The 20,624-nt window shown below is 46.9% G+C and overlaps 1 protein-coding gene across 2 annotated transcripts in view; it reads left to right on the forward strand.

The window, feature by feature from the left end:
* CPNE5 (copine 5) overlaps positions 1-13,513 on the forward strand; it is a 200,061-nt gene extending 186,548 nt beyond the window's left edge. For both annotated transcript variants that reach the window (XM_020999605.2, XM_078155396.1), the window contains 6 exons: positions 1,474-1,655; positions 3,878-4,005; positions 4,316-4,418; positions 5,225-5,282; positions 8,356-8,429; positions 11,396-13,513. In XM_020999605.2, the coding sequence (XP_020855264.1) occupies positions 1,474-1,655; positions 3,878-4,005; positions 4,316-4,418; positions 5,225-5,282; positions 8,356-8,429; positions 11,396-11,614 (764 nt within the window). In that variant the 3' untranslated portion in view covers positions 11,615-13,513. The remainder of the gene's footprint in view (positions 1-1,473; positions 1,656-3,877; positions 4,006-4,315; positions 4,419-5,224; positions 5,283-8,355; positions 8,430-11,395) is intronic.
* Positions 13,514-20,624: the final 7,111 nt, after the last annotated feature.

Consider the following 20,624-nt stretch of genomic DNA (forward strand, 5'->3'; position numbering starts at 1 on the left):
GCCCCATTTAGTCCACGATCCAGTTATGTGGTCCCCTCACTCTATCCCCTGACTGTGCTCTTCCCCATGCCTAGAATGCTTCCCCGCCCCCACCCCTGGCCCCTAGTTTCCCTGGCTTCCTTTAAGACTCAACTCCAATGCCATTTTCTGCAAAAGGCCTTTCTTGTCCTTTCTCTTCATCTCCCAGCCCCTTCCCTCCCCTGACATTACCTTCCATCGACACTGTCTATGTCTTCTCTATACATATTATTTGCATGTTGTCTCCTCCATTAGAATCTAGTTTTCCTTGAGGACAGGGAATGTTTTTGCCCTTCCTTGTACCCTCGGTACTTAATACTGGCCCTCAGTCACCCCTGTAAAACTACCGTGAAAAATGAGGCAGTTTTAAAATGAGGTCCCTCCCAACTCCAAAAGTCTTTGGTTTTACATGTGAGGGAAACTGGGGCAGAGAGGCGGAGCAGCAGCCAGGGTCACTCAGCAAGTCAGTGTCAGGGGCATGATTTGGAGCCATGTTTCCTGCCCTGTGGTCCAGAGTGCCATCCACTCTACCATCCTGCCTCTCACCTGACTGGGCTGCTTCACTGGTCTACCATCTCTCTCCATTACTGGTGAGAGGACATCCTCACTCACAGCATTCTCAAGCCTGAAGTTAGCTTCTAACAGGGTCAGGCTTAGTCCTTTTAAGTGGAACCAACAGATTGTTATTGTGAGCCTAGGAAGTGCCCAGACCTGTGTGAGGCACTGTTGGTGAGTGAAGGAACTGTTCCCTGCCCTCAAAGAGCTTACAATCCAGTTGATATAATGACAGACACCCACACATGAAAGAACTAGAGGATAATGCAAGATGTACAGTGATCGGTGCACATACAATGTACATACAGCAAATTTTGCCTATTCAGAGAAGTAAGGCTTGTGGGCTAGAGTGGCCCAGTGGGGCTTCAGGCTGGAGGTGGGACCTGATCAGGATGGGGAGGGTTTAAATAGACAGGAGAAGGGAGAATGAGCATAGTATGTATTGGGAGAGACAGAAGTGGCAGTACACATTTATTTTTTTTAATGTGTCTGAGGATAGAGGCAAAGGACATAACAAATCCTTCATAGTAGAATGTAACCTTCTTGAGGGCAAGTATTCTTTTGTTTTTGTCTCAGAATCCCCATGATGCAGCATAGTGCCTGGAACTAAAAGTAGGTGCTTAATAAATGGTTGTCCTGGACCTGAGTTCAAATCCAGCCTCAGACACTTACTGTGTGACCCTGGGCCAGTCACAACCCCCATTGCCTCCAAAATAAAAACAAAAAACAAAAAATGCTTGTCCGATAGAATTGAATTAAGTTGCATTCAATCTGGGTTATGGTGGGGAAAGGACCATAGGAAACTTCACCCTGAGCCCCCACGGAGGTCTTGGGGGCCTCTGGTGGACTTCGGGGGACCAGATCAGCCCAGACCAGCCTGACACCCCCTGTCTCTGGTAGGCAACCCTTCCCAGTCCACTTCCCTGCATTATATGAGCCCGTACCAGCTGAACGCCTATGCTCTGGCGCTAACAGCAGTCGGTGAGATCATCCAGGACTACGACAGTGACAAGATGTTCCCAGCCCTGGGCTTTGGGGCCAAGCTGCCTCCTGATGGCAGAGTTTCCCACGAGTTCCCACTGGTACGTGTCTCCTCTAAGGTCAGCCTGGAAATGGGGAGAAGAGGGAGAGGGAGAGAGAAGAATAAGGTCATAGGCAGGGGCAGAAGAGAGCAGGAACTGGATGGGGGAGGAGTTGGGGTGTTGGTAGTCCAGGGGGAGGGTTGGAATGGGAGAGAGGGAGGAGGGCATTTTTAACAGAGAATGGCTGCCCCAGCCTAGAAGTCCCTAGGACCTCTGAGTGACCCCAAGGTCTACCAGACTAGCTTGTTCTCTGACCCACCCCACTTGCCCCAGTCCCTTCTTCACATATTCATACTTCTAAATCTCTCTGAAGTTGGCTCTGAGACTCACCCTAGCTCTGAAAGCTCAGTGCCAGGAGCAGAAATTTGGTTGAATTACCTGCTCATACACACATAGACATACTCACGCAACCCAGAAGAGAGGATGTGAAAACTTAAGAGATGTCTAGAAAGGTTGATCTGAGGTGGGGATCAGGGAGCAAGGGTATTCCCAGGTGACAAAAGAAGGTAACAGAAGGGAGAAGGGAATAGATTGTGAAAAATCATTCGGGCCCATGAACCAGCTTGCCCAGAACGGCAGAGTAGTAGAATCCCATTCAAATCCCATGCATCTCTCCCCCCCTCCAACCCAGTAGAATGTAAGGTTCTTGAGGGCAGGATCTCTATTTCATTTCTGAACCCCAGTGCTTGGTGCATAGGGGACATTTAGTAAACACCTGTTGGATTGGGTTGAGTTAGACTGAGCCCATGAAGGTGACCCCATGGCGGTGTCTCCTTCCTCAGCAATTAGAGACTCAAACTCTAGTCACTTTAAGGGCAATGGGGACAGGGGAATGAGTTCAACTTCATGGCAGTCCTTCAGCATTGGGGAAGTATTGAGAACAGTGGGACACAGAGAACCCTCGAACAGTGTTCACCTTTTGAACTATCTGGAATATTCCTCTTCTACCTTCCTTCAACATGTGACAGGACTTGAACCCAATCACAAAGATCACCAGGCCAGAATGAGCAGGGTCCTCTGAAACTTCTGCAGGACCACCATGCCCAGCTGTTGTTTGGTGTTTTTATATTCTGTCCTGTTCCACCTATCCTCTTCCTTCCCACCACAGAATAAGGAGAGCCCATCCCACCAAGGAATCATGGTGGCCCTTGTACTAGGGAGTTAGGCACCCCTTCTGCGTTGTTACCTCCACTATGTGATCTCCCTGAGACATTTCTCAGTGCCCTCCCTTCAGGACCTCCCCCCCAAGTCCTCCCTTGGGTCCTTCCCTTCTGGTTTTGAGTTGAGGTGGGGCTAGTTCTAAATTCTAGATTCTTTTTTAAATTGTTACTGATGGCTTTTGTTTTTGTATCACTTTAAGTTTTGAATTCATCTCTGTCCCCTTCTCTCCTCATTGAGCCATCCCTTGTAATAATAATAATAAAAAAAAAAACAAGCAAGCAATAGCAATGAAGTCTTACAGTACATGCAATGTTCCACACCCATAGTTCCCCAGTTCTGCAAATAAGGGAGGGGAGGTGCATTTTCTCATCTTTGGGACCAATCTCTGTCATTAAGCAGGATTAAGCTTCATAGGTTTTGTTTATTTGTTTTGGGGGGTTTTTTTGTTGAGTTTTTTTCTTTTTGCTTATTTGCTTTGCATTTACATTACTGTAGTGATTGTGTATATTGTTTTCCTAGTTCTGCTTCTTTCACTCTTCATCACTTCATAAGTCTTCCCCTGCACCTCTGAATTCATCCTACTTCTTATTCATTCTTCCTAAGACACGATAATATTCCAATACATTCATTTCATCTCATCTTCATTTCAATCCTTAATTGATGAGCATCTCTTTGTTTCTGGTTCTTTACTACCCCCCAAAATGATGCTAAATTTGGCCAAATGGGACTTTTCTTTCCAACTTTGACTGCCTTATAAGCCTGGCAGTAGCATCTCTGCATCAACGAGTATGGATGTTTAGGCACTTTTTTAAAAGCATAATTCCAAAGTGCTTTAGAGTCATTCTGGAATATTTTCATTCCATCATCTGGACCAGGTTGCAGATTGATCTTCCCATCCTCCTTCCCTGTGATATAGAACTGTTCTTGTTCCCTTTCTGGCCACCTCAAGCTTTGCCCCTCCCTCCCTGCCCCTGGGTGTCTCACCTGTTTGCCTCCGATCCTTTTCCCCATCTCCTCCCTTGTCTCCCCTTTCTGGGAGTCTGCTGGTCCTCTGCTCCTAGAATGGCAATCCGGATAACCCCTCTTGCTGTGGTATTGATGGTATCCTCGAGGCCTATCACCGAAGCCTTCGCACCGTGCAGCTCTATGGCCCCACCAACTTTGCACCGGTGGTCACTCATGTGGCCAGGTAAGTCCCTTTTCACACCCTTCCAGGAGAAACCATTCCCTTCACCCCCTTCTCAAAGACACCAACTCATCTCTGAAGAGACATTCCTTCCCAGTGCCTTTAGGAGAACCCCCAAAACATTGGCACCAATACCTTGCTCCAACCTCTCTCAGGGCCTTCTCATTCAGTTTCATACACAGAGTTCCTCTTCCTGGGTGGGGGAGTAAGGGAAGGTGATTATGTATAGAGACCACTCCATCCCCTCTTCAGACCCTGCCCAGGCATGGGATTAGAGCTCTGTCACCTAACCCCCCCCCCAAAACCCCGAAAGGCATGCGGCAACTGTGCAAGATGGCTCCCAGTATTCCGTGCTGCTGATCATCACAGATGGGGTCATCTCAGACATGGCGCAGACCAAGGAAGCCATCGTCAACGTGAGTCTGAGGGGATGCAATGGGAAGACTCTTGGGTGGGATTCTGGAGGAAATGTCATGCACGGGAGTGGCTTTGGACCTTCTTTTGCTCACCTTCCTTTTTTGTGGCCTTGCTTTTAGACCCCCGATGTTTGGCCTGAAACCTTGTCCTGCATGTGGGTATAGAGTTGTAGGGAGAATGTGGGAGGGAACCTGAGGTTCTTTGCCTTTTTAGCTTTGGACCATGTGAATTCAGACCATTAAGGGGCCTGAATCTATGGAGGAAAGGAAAACTCAGCAAGAGCAGTCCTGGAGGACATGGCTGGGTCCTCTGCCTGGGTGGGAGGTGGTAGCAGCCCTAGTTTCTCTCCCTGCCCCAAATAAAACTTAGAAGGATCTCAGATTGCCAACTCAGTAGTGTCAGGTTCTTATTCATTAAGTCAAGTTTGGAGAAAAAGGAAGAGGGGAAGAGGCTGTCCTGGGTGGGCTCCTGCTACTCTGGGGTATCAGACTTTAGACCAATCCCCACTCTCCCTGTCTTTCTCCCTGTTTCTGGTCCTCTGTCTGTCTTTTTGTCATCCCTTGTCCTCTGACTTTTCTTTGGTCTTACTCTTTTCCTCTTACCTTGCCTCTCCCTTTTTCTTTCTGTTCTCTCTATGCCTCCCTCACTTTTTGTCTTATTATCCCTTTCACTCTACGTCTTTTCTCTCTGTCTGCTGTTCCCTTTATGCTGTTCCCTCCACCCCGTCCCCATCTCTTTGCGTCTTCTCTCTCTCTGTGTTCTGTTTCCCCTCTGGCTTCCCTTGCTGGTGCTCTTTGCCCAACAGGCTGCCAAACTCCCCATGTCCATTATCATCGTGGGCGTTGGCCAGGCTGAGTTTGATGGTAAGACCCAGTTGCTTTCCTTTTGCTTCTTCCTTTCCTATTATTCTATGCTTCCCTAGGAGCACCATGGGACCCATGGGGTGGGCTCCAACTGCTCCCTTTATGAGAGAGGAGATGGAGAGAGAGAGAGAGAGAGAAAGAGAGAGAGAGAGAGAGAGAGAGAGAGAGAGAGAGAGAGAGAGAGAGAGAGAGAGAGAGAGAGAGAAGAAGAAGAAGAAGAAGAAGAAGAAGGAGGAGGAGGAGGAGGAGGAGGAGGAGGAGGAGGAGGAGGAGGAGGAGAGGAGGAGGAAGAGAGAGATTGGGAGAGGGGAGAGGGGAGAGAGAAGAGAGAGAAGGTGAAAAAGGAGATAGAGAAAGAGGAGAGAGACTGCATGAGAAAGGGAGAAAGATGGAGAGAGAGATTAAGAGAGATTGAGAGAGGAGATAAGAGAAAGAAGAGGGAGAGGGAGGGGGAGAGAGAAGAGAATGAAAAAGAGAAAGAGCAAAAGGGGAAGGGAGAAAGGAGAGGGTGTGTGTGTGTGTCTGTGTGTGTGTGTGTGTGTGTGTGTGTAAGAGAGAGAGGAGAAAAGAATGTGTGTACGAGGGATATAGAAGAGAATGTGAGAGAGGAAAGAGAGAAAGCTTATAAAAGAGAGAGCTTGTGTGAAAGAAATAGAAGAGAGAAAGAAAAGCCTATGAAAGAAACAGAGTGGAGAAAGAGTATGTGTGAGAAGAGCTAGTGAGGGAGACAAGACAGAAAGAAGAGAGTGCGTATGAGAGGAAAGAAAAGCCAGTAGGGAGAAGTGGGGTGTGTGTGTGTGCGCTCATGAGAATGAGAAAGAACAAGACTAGAGGGCTCACCACTGGTTGTGTAGACGTGTCATCTTGTGCTCTGCACCACCACTGACAAACGATGTAATCTTTGGACAGATCATTTCACCTTTTTCTGACTCAGTTTCCTTATCTGTAGAATGACGATTAAAAACTCCTGCTCTGCCTATCTCCCAGGGGCATTGGGAGGATCAATTGATCTGTGTAACAGCAAAGTGCTATACAGATGTCAGCTATTATTTTCATCATTTTCATGACCATCATCATTGTCCTAAGAGGGGACAGAATTTAAACACGTAAAGGACATGTGGGGACATTTCCTCCCTCCTCTTCTCCCCAAGCACTCTCAAACAAACCTCTCCAGATGGCCTAGATGACCTCTAAGGTCCCTTCTGGCTCTAAATTTATGTTCCTATGAAACCAGGTGAATTTTGCAAACTGTGGCTACATTTACATGTTTCAAACACTGTGTATAGGTCTTAAGGGGACAGGTACTGGTGGCATGAAGGCTTCTGGGAAGGGAAGAGTTTCAATCAGGCTGGTGGAGAGGGTCGGGGCCTGCGGAGGGAGGACAAATTCAGGGTTCTAAGAATGATGTGCAAAGACAGAAATGGGAAATTCACATTCAGGGGACAAGGGACAAGTAATTTATAGGATTTGGATCTAGACCTGAAAGAGAACTCAGAGGTCAAGTCATCTAGAGCGCTCCCCTCATTTTACAGATGAAGAAACTGAGGTTGAGGGAAGTTAAGTGACTTGCCCAAGGTCACACATGGACTAAACATCAGAGGCAGAATTTGAACCTGTACTCTCTGACTCCAGAGCTGGTCCCCTCTTCACTATGAACGTTATATAAATGTTAGCTATCATTATGATAATGATTATTATTACCTGCTGCCTTCTATGTGCATGGCTAGAGTGGAAAATCTACACTTGGGAAGCAATGAAGTAATGAAATGAGATATTTGTGAGTTAGTGAGTGAATGTGTGGGTATATATATGTATATATACGTGTGTGTGTGTGTATATACACATGTATGTATGCATGTATGTGCGTATGCCTGGCCATCCCTAGGGGCAGGTGAGTGCACAGAGTGCTATTTGTAAAAAGAAGAATGTGTGGGGTAGTTCCCAACGTCTGTGAACACACACAGCTCTTATGCACTGGCCTCAGGCGTGCAAAGCTCTCAGAGTCATCCTTCAGCTGCCTTCCCTCACTGCCCTGCCTGACAACTCCCCAAAACCACTCCCCTCACTCGACTTTGAGAACCTGGGGGAGGAAGAGCGGATTGGCATATGCTATCATATCAAGGAAAGATCTCTGAGGGGGAAATCTAGAAGCTCTGGTTCATTCCAGTTCTGCCCTTCACCATGAGACCTTGTGCTAGTCAATTCCCTTCACTGGGCCTCGGTTTCCTCCCTTGTAAAATGAGGGACTAACTCCTTCCTCTGATTCTCGGTCCTGGCATAGGAGGTGACCCTGGGTTCTCAAAGGCTCTGTCAGCAAAGAACAGACCCTGGCATTCTGGCTTTAGGTAGTGGCCTTGGGAGAGGCTATGTGTCTATTGTCCAGGGGCCAGCCTGATTAAGAACAGAGAGGCTGGCTTATCACCTGTTTGGCTTCCAGGTGACCAGTTTCTCAGCTATGGCAACCCTCAAGGTTCTCAACTAAGCTGTAGGGAGACAGTGATTTGTGTCAGTGGGGAGAGTACCCACCCTGGTCAAACCACAGCTCCTTGTGATTACAGTTCTAGGTGAAAGAAAAATGAAGGCTTGAACTGGGTCAGAGGCTCCCAGCATTTTCCCTCTCTGTATCCCTTGATTTCCAGTAGAATTCCCTTCAATATAAAAGGAAATAAAGTCCAGCATTTACTGTGCATATATACAAAAGAAATAACTAAAATAAAAAGATTATTTTTCATTAAAAAAAAAAACTTTACTTGGTACATAGGAACATTTGTTCACTAGCACTAGTATTTTGAAATATTTCCATAGGACAATAGAGCTATTTACCAGATATTCCCTAGACCCTCTTTACAAGCTTTTCTACAGCCTGAAGGTATGTGTACCTCAGGTTGGTGGCCCCCAGACTAGATGGTCTCTAAGGTCATATCCAATGCTGACATTCTATGAGTCTGTGACAGAGAGCAGAGATGTGGGAATCCATGGATTCAGGGGGAGCCCCCCCAGGCAGAACCCCTGCTATGGTCTGGTCAGGCCCATACCTCAATTAAACCTTCATGATCTTTCCTTCTTGGTGCAGCCATGGTTGAGCTAGATGGTGACGACATTCGGATCTCCTCCCGGGGGAAGTTAGCAGAGCGGGATATCGTCCAGGTAACTGCCCAAATGCCCCATGTCCCTGAGTTACCCACCTTGCCTGTTTCTTGTCTCCCAGATGAATATGGTGCCCTCCCTTCTGTCATGGGGGCTTCACTGGACAGGGCAAAGGAAGAAAAGTACTTGGAACTCTGGGATGATCCAGTTCAGGACAGTCTCTGAATTATCTCCAAACGTTTCGGACTTGTTACCCACCTCCCTCTGTTCATTGACATGTGTGTCTGTCCCTCTCTTCCTGCCCCCCACTCCATTCTCCACCTTTTTCAATCCTACCCATTTTTAAGGACCTTCTACACACACACACACACACACACACACACACACACACACACACACACACACACATACACACACACACAAAGAGTCGCACTCTCCCTCCCCCTCCTCCCCATCTATCCTACTTTGCCTCATCCTTCCAGACCCAGCTCAAGGCCTACTTTCTTCAGGAAGTCTTCGCTGACCATTCCACCCCTGACCAATCTTCCGTTTTCCTGACCTTGCCCAGCTAGCGCTCCCAATCGATACCATTTGTTTGGCCATTCTGCTGTATTGTCCCCTCCTTCTTCTCCTTATCTTTGTTCTGCCAGTCCAGCTACAGTGGTCATGTCTTTACTCTTTCTGTATCCCCCGGCATAGTGCCAGTCACATGGTAGACACTCTAGCTATTTTGTGATCAAATAATTGACTGGTTCATTAGGTACCTAACAGAACATTGTACCAGAAGCTTTGGTGAGTGTATATATTACAGAGGTAATAGCAGACACAGTCCCTGCCCTCCAGGGACTTTGTTGCCGCCACAGCCAGGGATTCGGGACAAGAAAAGTGAGCTGTGAGAATTGGAGAACATAGACTTCTTCCCATCTGAAGATGGAGCCTATGCCTCTGGGCTGGTGTTCCTAATCTGGTCCTTATACTGTATCCTTTGTACTGGGTATGTTGGTAGGAAGGAGACGAAGACACCTCATCATGGCACGGCAGTGTAGCTCCAGGGAATCTGGTGACCTGAGTGGCTTTCCTTAAGTGTCCGTATCTGTGTTCCGTTGGGTTGTCTATTTCTCTGGGAGAGAGGCAGCTGAGCGGCTCAGTGGATCGAGTGCTGGGCCTAGAGTCAGGAACTGAGTTTAAATCCAACCTCAGACACTTGCTAGCTGTGTGACCCTGGGCACGTCACTTAACCTCTGTTTGCCTTAATCCACCAGAGAAGGAAAATGCAAACCACTCCAATATCTTTCCCGAGAAAACCCCACGGACAGTATTGAGATGCTGTGGTCCACAGGGTTATGAAAAGTTGGACATGACTGAACAACAACAATAAATAGGGAGCAGCTGAAGGTCCTTGTGCAAGACAATGAAAGCATGAGAAGGGTAAATGGAAGGTAGAAGGGACTGGGAAAAAGAGGCTAACTGGGAGGAAATTACAGGAGTCTAGGGGTAAGGAGATGAAGATGGTGCATGACTGTGAACACAAGAGAGGAATGGGTAGAGAGAAATGTTGAAAAGAAAGCATTGACAGAAATTGGAAATCCCATCAAAGGCTGGAGGATACTGGAGGAGGCTCTTGGCCACATACAGGTTGGACTAGATGGTCCCTTGAGGTCCCTTCCAACAATGATGTTCTATGGTAACTGGGTCCCTTTTTGTTGTTCAATCATTTCAGTCATGTCTGACTCTTCATGACCTTATTTGGAGTTTTCTTGGCAATAATACTGGGGTGGTTTGCCTTCTCTAGATCATTTGACAGATGAGGAAACTGAGGCAAACAGGGTGAAGTGACTTGCCCAGGGTCATACAGCCAGTAAGTGTCTGAGGCCAGATTTGAACTCTGGAAGATGAGTTTTCCTGAGTTCAGGCATGGTACTCTATTTATCATACTACCTAGTTGCCCTAATTGGATCCCTAGGCATGAGTAAACACTGAATAAGAAACAGTTCCAGAAGTTTGAAAGCAACAAATGCAGTGGTGTCCTTGATAATCACAGAGTGATCAAGAGAAGGCAACAGAAGTGACAGGAAAAGGGGAGATAGGTAATCGTTCCGCATTGAAGATCTTGGTCAAATCTATAAATGGAACTCTCTTGCAAGTGCCTGAACTGAGGAAGACTGGAAAAAGGTCTGGGCTGGAGATAGAAATGTCAGGGAATTCTCCATGTTGAGGTGGTAATTGGAAGCACAAGAGCTGATCAGAGGAAGAGGAGCAGCAGGCGTGGATCTGAGTCTCGGGAAACAGTGGTGATAATGAACAGGGGAGGTAGAAGGAATAGCCAGAGAGGGGAGGGGACACCCAGTAAAGTGGTGTCCTGGAAGTCAAATACAAGAGGAGGGTTGCAAGAGGGATAGGTTTCATTAACCACCTTCTTCTCCTCTTGTGTCCACAGTCACACACCATCTTCATCTCCTTACCCCTAGACTCTTGCAGTTCCTTCCCTGTTAGCCTCCTTTTCCCAGTCCCTTCTGCCTTTCATTTATCCTTCTCATGCTTTTACCATCTTGTCCCAGGACCTTCAGCTGCTCCCTATTTATCGTTGTTGTTCAGTCATGTCCAACTTTTCATAAACGTTAGTGGTATCAGAGGCACTGAAGAAGATGAAACAGATAAGAAACAAATCCCTAGAGAAGGGGTCCTTGCTATAAGCCTAGGTCAGGGTCCTACAAAACCATAACTGCACTGCAAAAATCTCCCATGTTCCTTTTAGAGATTATGACTGTACTTTGAACAGGATGGCACCAAAAACTTCATTCAAAAGAGCTGTAATAGCCTCATGAACTCAAAAGAATTTTTAAGTAGTTGCAGTCATACTAAATTCTGACCATATGAGAAGTCCCCACACCCTTAGGAGGAGGGTGTCCTTAAGAGCAGCCTGTGCCTGTTTCCCTTGGCTGAGGGGGTGGAGGGGGTGCAGTGATCTGATTGGAGGGAGGATGTTGCGAGAGGCCTGATCTGACAACCTTTCTCTGTTTCTCCAGTTTGTGCCATTCCGGGACTATGTGGACCGAACAGGGAATCATGTGCTCAGCATGGCTCGCCTGGCCAGAGATGTACTGGCTGAGATCCCTGACCAGCTGGTATCCTACATGAAAGCACAAGGCATTCGTCCCCGCCCACCCCCGGGACCTCCTGCCCACACCCCATCTCGGTCCCCTTCACACACTCCGCCTGCCTCCCCTATGCACACAAACATCTAAGGATGAGGCACAGGCAGGGTGGGAAGAGGAGAATTCCCTGGGACATGCGTCTGCACACACACACACACACACACACACACACACACACACACCCCACTGAGGTTCAAATTCCAGCTATCATTTACTACTAGTGTGACCTTTGAGAAGTCACTCACCCCTAGGGGGGAGAGGGGGAGGAGGGGCAGCTCAGTTTTCTCATTTGTAAATGAGGATTTGGGCTGGATCATCCCCAAGGCCCTTTCCCACCACATCCAGTGATCCACAGTGACCAGAGTGGGTAGAGTCTAAGGCATGAGCCTGGGACCCCCTAGGTGGAACCCCTCACCATGCCTCTGACTCTGCCAGAGTTCCTGGCCAGGCCCAGCACCAGCCCAGCTGTACTCCCCACCCAGAGCCCTGACTCTTTCCTCTGTTTCTCCTCATCTACCCCATGGCCTGTGTCACAAACATCTGGACCTGCTGAGGAGTGGGGCAAAGAAGAGGGACTGACCAGGGGGGCAGGGCTACATAGAATAATGGAGAGACCCAGTGGCTTGGCATAGAAGAGAATCAGAGTGTGTCAAATCAGGAGCCAGGATGAAGCTTGAGGCGCTAAAGCAGCCCCCAGCAGGCTGTGTCCCTCCAGAGTCCCTGGGCTCTCTGCCTCCTGTCACCCTTGCCAAATGAGGTACAACACTTTGAAGGCAGACTTCTCCTCTCAAGGACAGAGGGCATTAAGCCTTTCCCTTCCCCCACAAAGGATTTCCCAGGAACTGAAGGGCCCAGGGCTCTTGCTGGAGCTGAGCCAACCAGATGGGGAGCTTCTGCCAGCCTTCCCCCTCCACCTCCACCTGCCGGCTTACCTCCTGACCCAGCCCCTGAGGGGGACAGGAGGAGGGAGGGGCTCAGAAACCTTTCCACTCTCACCTCTCTCTGGCTTCTTTCCTGGCCAGTCTGAGCTTCAGGAGGGTGTTAAAGAATCTGCCAGCCAGGCACAATGGTAGGGAGGGAGGGGGCTGTGGGGCAGTCCACACTCAGGCCTGTGCAAGGCCAACCCTCTGACAAAAGTGTGCAGCAAACAAGAGGGTATTACCCTTCATACCCTTCCACCTCCCCTGGTAACCTGACCCCTCTACTTGCCACCCACATAGCTGTACTCCCTCCTATTTCCATTGCTAAGATATTGCCCCACAATAACTTAAGTATGATAAGGGAATATTTGCATGATATTGGGGGTCACTGAAGACCCCCAAACCAGACCCAAAGAAATGAATCTCTAATAGTGGAATTTCAGATCCTGGAAAGGAGAGAGATTTGGGTTGTGGATGCAGCAAACCCATATCCCCAGTACCCAGGCCAAGCAAATTTTCCCTCCCTGGAGTAATGTCTTGTCAGTAGTCTGTGCCAGATGTGGACCCCTTTGAGTATGAAGTACCCCAGCTGTATCCAGTCCTAACTCCTGTCATAGCAGAAGTGGGCCCCACAACCCCAAATGCAGCTCTCCAGCACGAGGGCTATCTCTGCCCCAACCTGGGAAGGTGTTCTCTCTGGGTGACCGGTGACACTGAGAGGCTGGCTCCCCACATGCCCACCCTTGACCCCCAAGTAGGTAGTCAGTGATGCATGCCAGTCCGTCCTGCTGCATGGGGCTGCTTGTGCCCACTGAACACTCAGCTTCCCTCAGCTCCCCTTTTGAGACACATCCTTGTCTGCCCAGCTCCCAAGTGATACATCTATGCTCAAAGCCCAGGGCTCCCAGCCTGGAGCTGCCTTCTGGCCACCTGTCCAGCCCTGTTCCTCTTTTTTCTGTGCATGATGGTTGTATTTCTAACCCGTGTTGTCCTCTCTGGAGTCTTTAGTGGGAGCTGCTATGTACTGACACTGCCTTAAACCGGAATAAATTGAGTCCTTTTACTAAAAGCAGTGGTCCTCGCTTTTCTCCTGTTCTGTGGGAATCTCTCTGGGGCCTATAGCCAACCTGGATGAAGTCCTAACCAGGTGGTAGAACTGAAGGGGAGGAGTAAACCCATCACAGCGACATGGGCAGAGCCACGGGGTCAAAGCTGGGAGGGACCTTAGAGGTCACCTGGACCGGTGATGTCAAGCTCAAATAGAAAAAGGGCCCCTAAGCCAGATCCCTGCAAGCTGCCATGCTTTTATTGAATTAGAAAACCACTTGTAACATTATCTCTGTTCTTGCTTATTTTTACTCATTTTGTTAAATATTTCCCAGTGACATTTTAAACTGGTTCAGGCGGCACTCAGGAATGCTGCAGGCCCCACTGCGGCCTTTGCTGTAGACCAACCCTCTCATTTTTTACAGAGCTGGACATTGTAACCATGTCACCCTTCCTGCTTAAAAACCTTCAGTGACTCCTTATTACCTCTGAGACAAAATACTAGCATCTCTATTTGGCATTTATTTATTTATTTATTTATTTTTTAGTGAGGCAGTCAGGGTTAAGTGACTTGCCCAGGGTCACACAGCTAGTAATGTCAAGTGTTTGGTCTGAGGCCAGATTTGAACTTAAGTCCTCCTGACTTCAGGGCCGGTGCTTTATCCATTGTGCCACTTAACTGCCCCTTTATTTGGCATTTAAAGGCCTTCCCCATCTGGGTCTGGCCTTCATTTTGAGACATTATACATTCCTCTCCTTTATGAACTCTATATTTCAGCCAGACTGACCTATCTGTTGTTCTTCATACCAGATATTAATTTTCCCATCTCCAGGCCTTTGCCTCATGCCTTCCTCCTTATGTCGGTCTCTTAAAATCCTTTGTTGTTGTTGTTCAGTTGTTTCACTCTTGTCTGACTCTCCATAACCCCTTTGGGGGTTTTCTTGGCTAAGACACTTCAGTGGTTTGCTATTTCCTTCTCCAGCCCATTTTATAGATGAGGAAACTGAGGTAAATAGAGTGATGTGACTTGCCCAGAGTCACACAGCCAGTAAGTTCCTGAGGCTGGATTTGAACTCAGGAAGATGAGTCTTCCTGACTCCAGGCCTGGCACTCTGTGCGCCTACCTGTACCCTTTTAATCCCTATCTTCCTTTAAAACTCAAGTGCCACCTCCTACATAGGAGGCCTTCCCTCCAGCTGCTGGCGCCTACTTCCTTTCTTCAGTATTTTTTGGGGTCTCCTTTAGCAAGCTGTTGACTTGTTTTTCGTGATTTTCTTGCATCACTCTCAGTTTTTCCTCTACTTCTCTCACTTGCTTCTCAAAATCCCTTTTGAGCTCTTCCAAGGCCTGGGACTGATTCATATTTTTCTTGGAGGCCTTGGATGTAGGAGCTTTGACTTTGTTGTCTTCTTCTGGTTGTATGTTTTCATCTTCTTTTCACCAAAGTAAGATAATACAGTCTGACTCTTTTTGCGAGGTTTGCTCATGATCCCGGACAATTACTTGAGTTTTAAAATCTTTGTTAAGGTAAGAGTTTGCTTCCAATGTGGAGAATGTACTGTCCCAAGCTTTGGGGGTTTTGTGCAGCTGTTTTCAGAGATACTTCTAGGGACCTGTAAATTTTCACTTCTTCCAAGGTGATATGATAAGGGGCAAGGCGTTTACTCTTTTCCTGGCCTGAGCTCTGGTTGGCGCCTACTTCCTACCAAACTACCTTATATTTACTTAATACGTATTTGTATTTATGTCTACATGAACCCGTTGTTTCTTCCTATTGAAAGAAACTCCTTGAACACAAGGATTATTTCATTTTTATCTTTGTATCCCCACAACCTAGTGGAGTATTAAGTACATCAGGTACTTAATAATGGCTTGGGGTTTTTTTATTTTTATTTTTTATTTTTTTAATTAAATTTATTAAATTAATTTTTTTCATAAACATAATTTCTCTCCTCACCTACTCTCCTCTTAAAATAAAAATAAAAGAAAACCCTTGTAACAGGCACAGTCAAGCAAAACAAATTTCTATATTGGCCGTCTCAAAAAATGTGTCTGTCACTCTGTGAATCCATCAGTCACTTCTGGCAGGAGGTGGGTAACATGCTTCATCATCAGCCTTCTAAAGTAATTCAAATCCAGCCTCAGACACCAGCTGTGTGACCTTGGGGCAAGTTACTAAACCTCTGTTTGCCTCAGTTTCCTCAACTGTAAAATAAGGATAATACTAGTACCTGCCTCTCAGCGTTGCTATGGGGGATCAAATGAAATAATATTTGTACAGCACTTAGCATGTAATTAGAACTATATAAATGCTAGCTATTATTATTATTATTATTATTCTCATTCTCATTCTTCTCATTATTGTTGTTGTGATTAGCTATGGCCTTGAGAGGTTGGTTCAGATGACTTCAAAAGCCATGGGACAGCTAGGTTGCCCAGTGGATGGAGCTCTGGCCCTGGAGTCAGGAGGACCTGAGTTCAAATCCAGCCTCAGACACATGATACTTACTAGCTGTGTGACCCTAGGCAAGTTGCTTAATGCCGTTGCCTCACCCCCCCCCCCAAAAAAAAGCCGCTTTCCAATTTTGTGGGCTTATAAATTGATTTGTTGTAGTGAAAAAAAGCAACTGATTTGGAGTGAGAAGCCCTGGGTTCTAATCCTGGCTCTGCCACTGACTACCAGTGTGACCTTTGGAAATTCTCTTCCCTTCCCCACCACCCCCATGGACCTGTTTCCTCATCTATAAAATGAGGAAATTGATTCCTACGGGTTAGTCATTAACATCCCATCCAGCTGTAAATCCTATAACCTGTGTAAGGCCTCAGAGTAGCACTGGCACCTGACTGACACCTGGGTTTCCTGTCTCCCCATCTTGCCAAAGCTCTATCTCTGCATGGACCCCTGCCTTCTCATTATCCTCATTTTAAAGATTAAATGAGATTTGTACAAAATCCCCATTTTACAGATGAAATTAGGTCGCAGAGTATCTGAACCATGAGGGAGTGCTGCATGTTGGCAGGGCTGGTGGGTTCAGTGGTTAGAGCACAGTGCTAATGAAGGCAGGGCTCCACCTCCTGTGGGGGGGGGGCAGTTAGGTTGGCCCCATTCCCGGCCACTGGCAGCAAACAGCCCAACCCTCCAGCCAGCTGTCTCACAAATGTGTCCAACAGGTCACAGGAGGCCCCACTTGGGAATGTGACTGGTTCTGGGTACTCATCCATCCCCAAAGCTGAAGAAACAGCTCTGAGAGTATGCCTTGATGACTGGACACAAGGAGGCTTTCCTAGACCAAGGACAGCAGTCCCATCCCTTTCCTTCTCGGAACAGAGGAGAGCTTCTGGAAAAATCGGGGTTCCTGGAGGACAGGAGGAAGAACTTTAGGGTGATAAGTAGAAGGGTAAAGCAGGGAAATAAGAATTAGCTTAAGGGCCTCAGTTTTAACTCCAAGTCTTCTATTTACTATGAATGTGACCTTGGGCTGAGCCATACAGGGGACTCAGTTTCCTCATCTGTAAAATGAAATGATTGGATTAGATGATCTCTCTAAGGACCTGAGTGGAAAGGTCAGAGAGGAGACCCAAAGAGGGAGGAAGAAGAGGAGAAAGGGGAAGAACGGGAGAGCCAGACTGAGGATTGGAGAAAGAAAAGTCAGGGCCTACACTCCTCCCCTGATGCCCCCCATGACATGGAAGGGTGGAAGGCACAACTGGGAGACTTATCACTGGTTCACCAAGCAGAAAGGGCCTGGTACTGGGGTGTGTGTGTGTGTGTGTGTGTGTGTGTGTGTGTGTGTGTGTGTGATTCATACACCATCCTAGCTGATCAACCAACGAATATTGACTAAGTGCCTCCTACATGGCATCTAGCTAGGGATTCAAATTCAAAAGTGACAGATTCTGCCCTCAAGAAGCTTGCATTCTCCTGGAGGTCCGCCTGTCCACAGGGACATAAACACAGGATGTAAATAAATACATGAATGAATGAATGAATGAATGAATGAATGAATGAATGAATGCTGAGTGATGGAGGATATATTGGCAGAGGGCCCTAACAACTGGGGGAAATAGGACAGCTTTATGAAGAAGGTGGCACTTGAACAGAGACTTGAAACTGGGACTAAAAGTAGCTGGTGATTCAGTGAACAGAGCTCTGGACCTGGAATCAGGGAGCCCTGAGTTCCAATTCAGTCTCTGACTCAGTTCAGCTAATCTAAATAACTTGGTTGAGGTGGGAGCAAATTGACTCTTATGGGGTGCAAAAGATTGTCCTGGGGGAGAACTGTGGCTTTCTAGAACCAATGCAAGGGAACCTTATCTTCAGCTCAGGGCCTCCTTTCAGTGTGTGTGTGTGTGTGTGTGTGTGTGTGTGTGTGTGTGTGTGTGTGTTCAGATGTTCTATTTTATTTTATTGGCGTAGGATACTTATGGTGAAGAAACTCCCTGTACCAAAGCAGATTTGCAACTGATAGGCCAAGAGAGCTGCCCAGGGAACTGAGAAATTCAGTGACTTGCCCAGGGTCACACATCCAGGATATGTTAAAGGCAAGACTTGAACCCAGGTCTTCCTTCTAAGGCCAGCTTTCTGTCCTCTATATTATATCTCTCATTAGGGATGATAGACTCAACTGGAAGACTTATAAGAGGTTATGTCATCTAACTTCTTCATTTTACAGAAGAGGAGCCTGGGGCCCAGGAGGTTAAGGTGACTTGCCCAAGGTCACACAGGTGTTGTTCAGTCATTTCAGTCTTATTTTTGGGAGTTTTCTTGGCAAAGATACTGGAGTGGTTTGCCCTTTCCTTCTCCAGTTCATTTTACAGATGAGGAAACTGAGGCAAGCAGGGGTTAAATGACTTGCCCAGGGTCACACAGCTAGGAAGTGTCTGCCACCATATTTGACTCCCAGCCCAGCACTCTTTCTATTGAGCCACCTAGCTGCCTCAGTCACAAAGGTAGTAACTGTCAAAGGTCAGATCTGGAGCAAGTGCTTCACAAATGCACGTTGATTGTCCAATGTCACTTAGACAGGAAGTGGTTGAGTGAAGATTTGAGTCTTCCATTCCTCAATTCTAGAAACCACCAGTGTTCTAACTCCCAGCAGAACAAGCCAGGGAGACTGGCCCATATAAGCAAGCCAGGACAGGGTACGCTTGCTGACATTACAATGGGATTTTTCCCCACAGAATTCTGGTAAAGAACAGCTCCTCCCACCAACTCTGTTGCCCTGAAACCTTTGTTTATGCATCCCTAAAATGAGGGGCAGAGGAGGGAGGAGGGGCACCTTAGGTGAGACCTCTAGGGAGTCCCTGCCAATCAGACAAGAATCAAAAATAGAGACCTGATAACACAGGAGAATGGGAATCCTGCGTGTGAACAGCTGGCTCCCCTGTGCTGCTTCCTCCTCTCCTCTCCCACTGTTACCCCATCCAGACCACCATTCCCTCTTGCTCAGCCATTGCAATAGCCCACCTGCCTTTAGCATCTCTCTGGGAAACCATGGCACAGCTAGATTAATCTCCACATTGCACCAGTCTGATCATGCCTCCCTCTGTTCAAAACTCTTCAGTGGTTTTCTGTTATCCACCAGTTAAAGTCTAGAACCCATAGCCTGAATTCAAGGCCTTCCTTAAGAGAATGAAAACAGGGGCAGCTAGGTAGCACAGTGGATAGAGCACCAGCCTTGGATTCAGGCAGACCTGAGTTCAAATCCGGCCTCAGACACATAACACTTACTAGCTGTGTGACCCTGGGCAAGTCACTTAACCCCACTGCCTAGACAAAAAAAAAAAGACAAGAGAATGAAAACAGATGAGGAGAGAATAGGAAGGAATGGATTGAAGGGCAGCATGATGGTTTGGAATGGAACAGAATTCTTTAAACCAAGATCCACCTATAGCTTCTTCTTTTTATCTACTTACATGAACTGATGCAAAGTGAAGTGAGCAGGACCAGGAGAACACTGTATACAGTAACAGCAGTATTGTAACGATGATCACCTGAGAAAGACTTGGCTACTCTAATCAATACAATGATCCAAGAAATTTCAAAGAATTCATGATGAAAAATGCTATCCACTTCCAGAGACAGAACTGATGAACTCTGACTACAGATGGAAGCATAATTTTTTTACTTTATTTTTCTTGGTTGTATATGTGTTTTATTTTGCAATATGAGTAATATGGAAATATGTCTTGCATAGCTTCACATATATAATCAATATCACATTGTTTGCCATTTCAAAGGTAGAGTAAGGGTAGGAGGGAGAAAATTTAGAACTCAAGATTTTAAAAAATGAATGTTAAAATTTGTACGTGTAATTGGGAAATATTTAACAAAATAAAAATATTTTTCTAAAAAATGAATCTTTCTTGCCTAGAGACCTCAGAAACCTGGACCCATGGATAAAGCCCAAACTCCTTAGCTGAGCTTTACAGACTTTATATCCCATGATGGACTGGGATGGCGTCCTGTGGTCCTGGGCATCATTTACAGATTTCTCCTTGACTCTGACACCCCTTGCCTACTTCCACTTCACCCCATAATCCCCAAGCTAAGAGAAGGGGAAGAGAGAATATCTGAGATTAATTGGTCAAGACAAGCTGTTTAATTGTTGACTTTATTTTTGTTCCTTTTTTAGGGGGAGGTTATAGAGAGCTGGCAAAAGAGTTAAGAATACCTAGGTTGAGTCCTGCTTCTGACACATACCAGTGGTGGGACCCTGAGCAAGTCACATGGTGACAAGTCACTCAGTGCTCCAGGCAAGTCTCTAAAATTATATAAATTGTAGGGCAGGTGCTACCTGTATTGATGGAGGGAGTTTTCACACTGGGAGTCCTGTACAACAATGAGATCAGAGGTCAAGTTAACTACCCAAGAAATGGAGGGGAGGAGAAAATATCAGGAGCCCTGTGAGACTAGGCCATGGAGGGAAAAGAAACAATGAGCTGCATGCAACCTTTTTTCCCCACTTCTGGGTACCATCAGCCCCTGCTCTGCTGCTTCTATCAGACATTTCTCCTTAGCCTCTCATTCTTCCTTCCTTTCATCCCTATAGATACCTTACTTACTCCTATAGCCTATTACCCTCTCCCTGGACCCAACCCTAGACCTAACCCCTTCTGGCTGCCTCTCCTG

Source organism: Phascolarctos cinereus, unplaced genomic scaffold (genome assembly GCF_003287225.1).
Source record: "Phascolarctos cinereus isolate Bilbo 61053 unplaced genomic scaffold, phaCin_HiC Scaffold_5;HRSCAF=322, whole genome shotgun sequence".
In the NCBI taxonomy this organism is placed as follows: Eukaryota; Metazoa; Chordata; class Mammalia; order Diprotodontia; family Phascolarctidae; genus Phascolarctos; species Phascolarctos cinereus.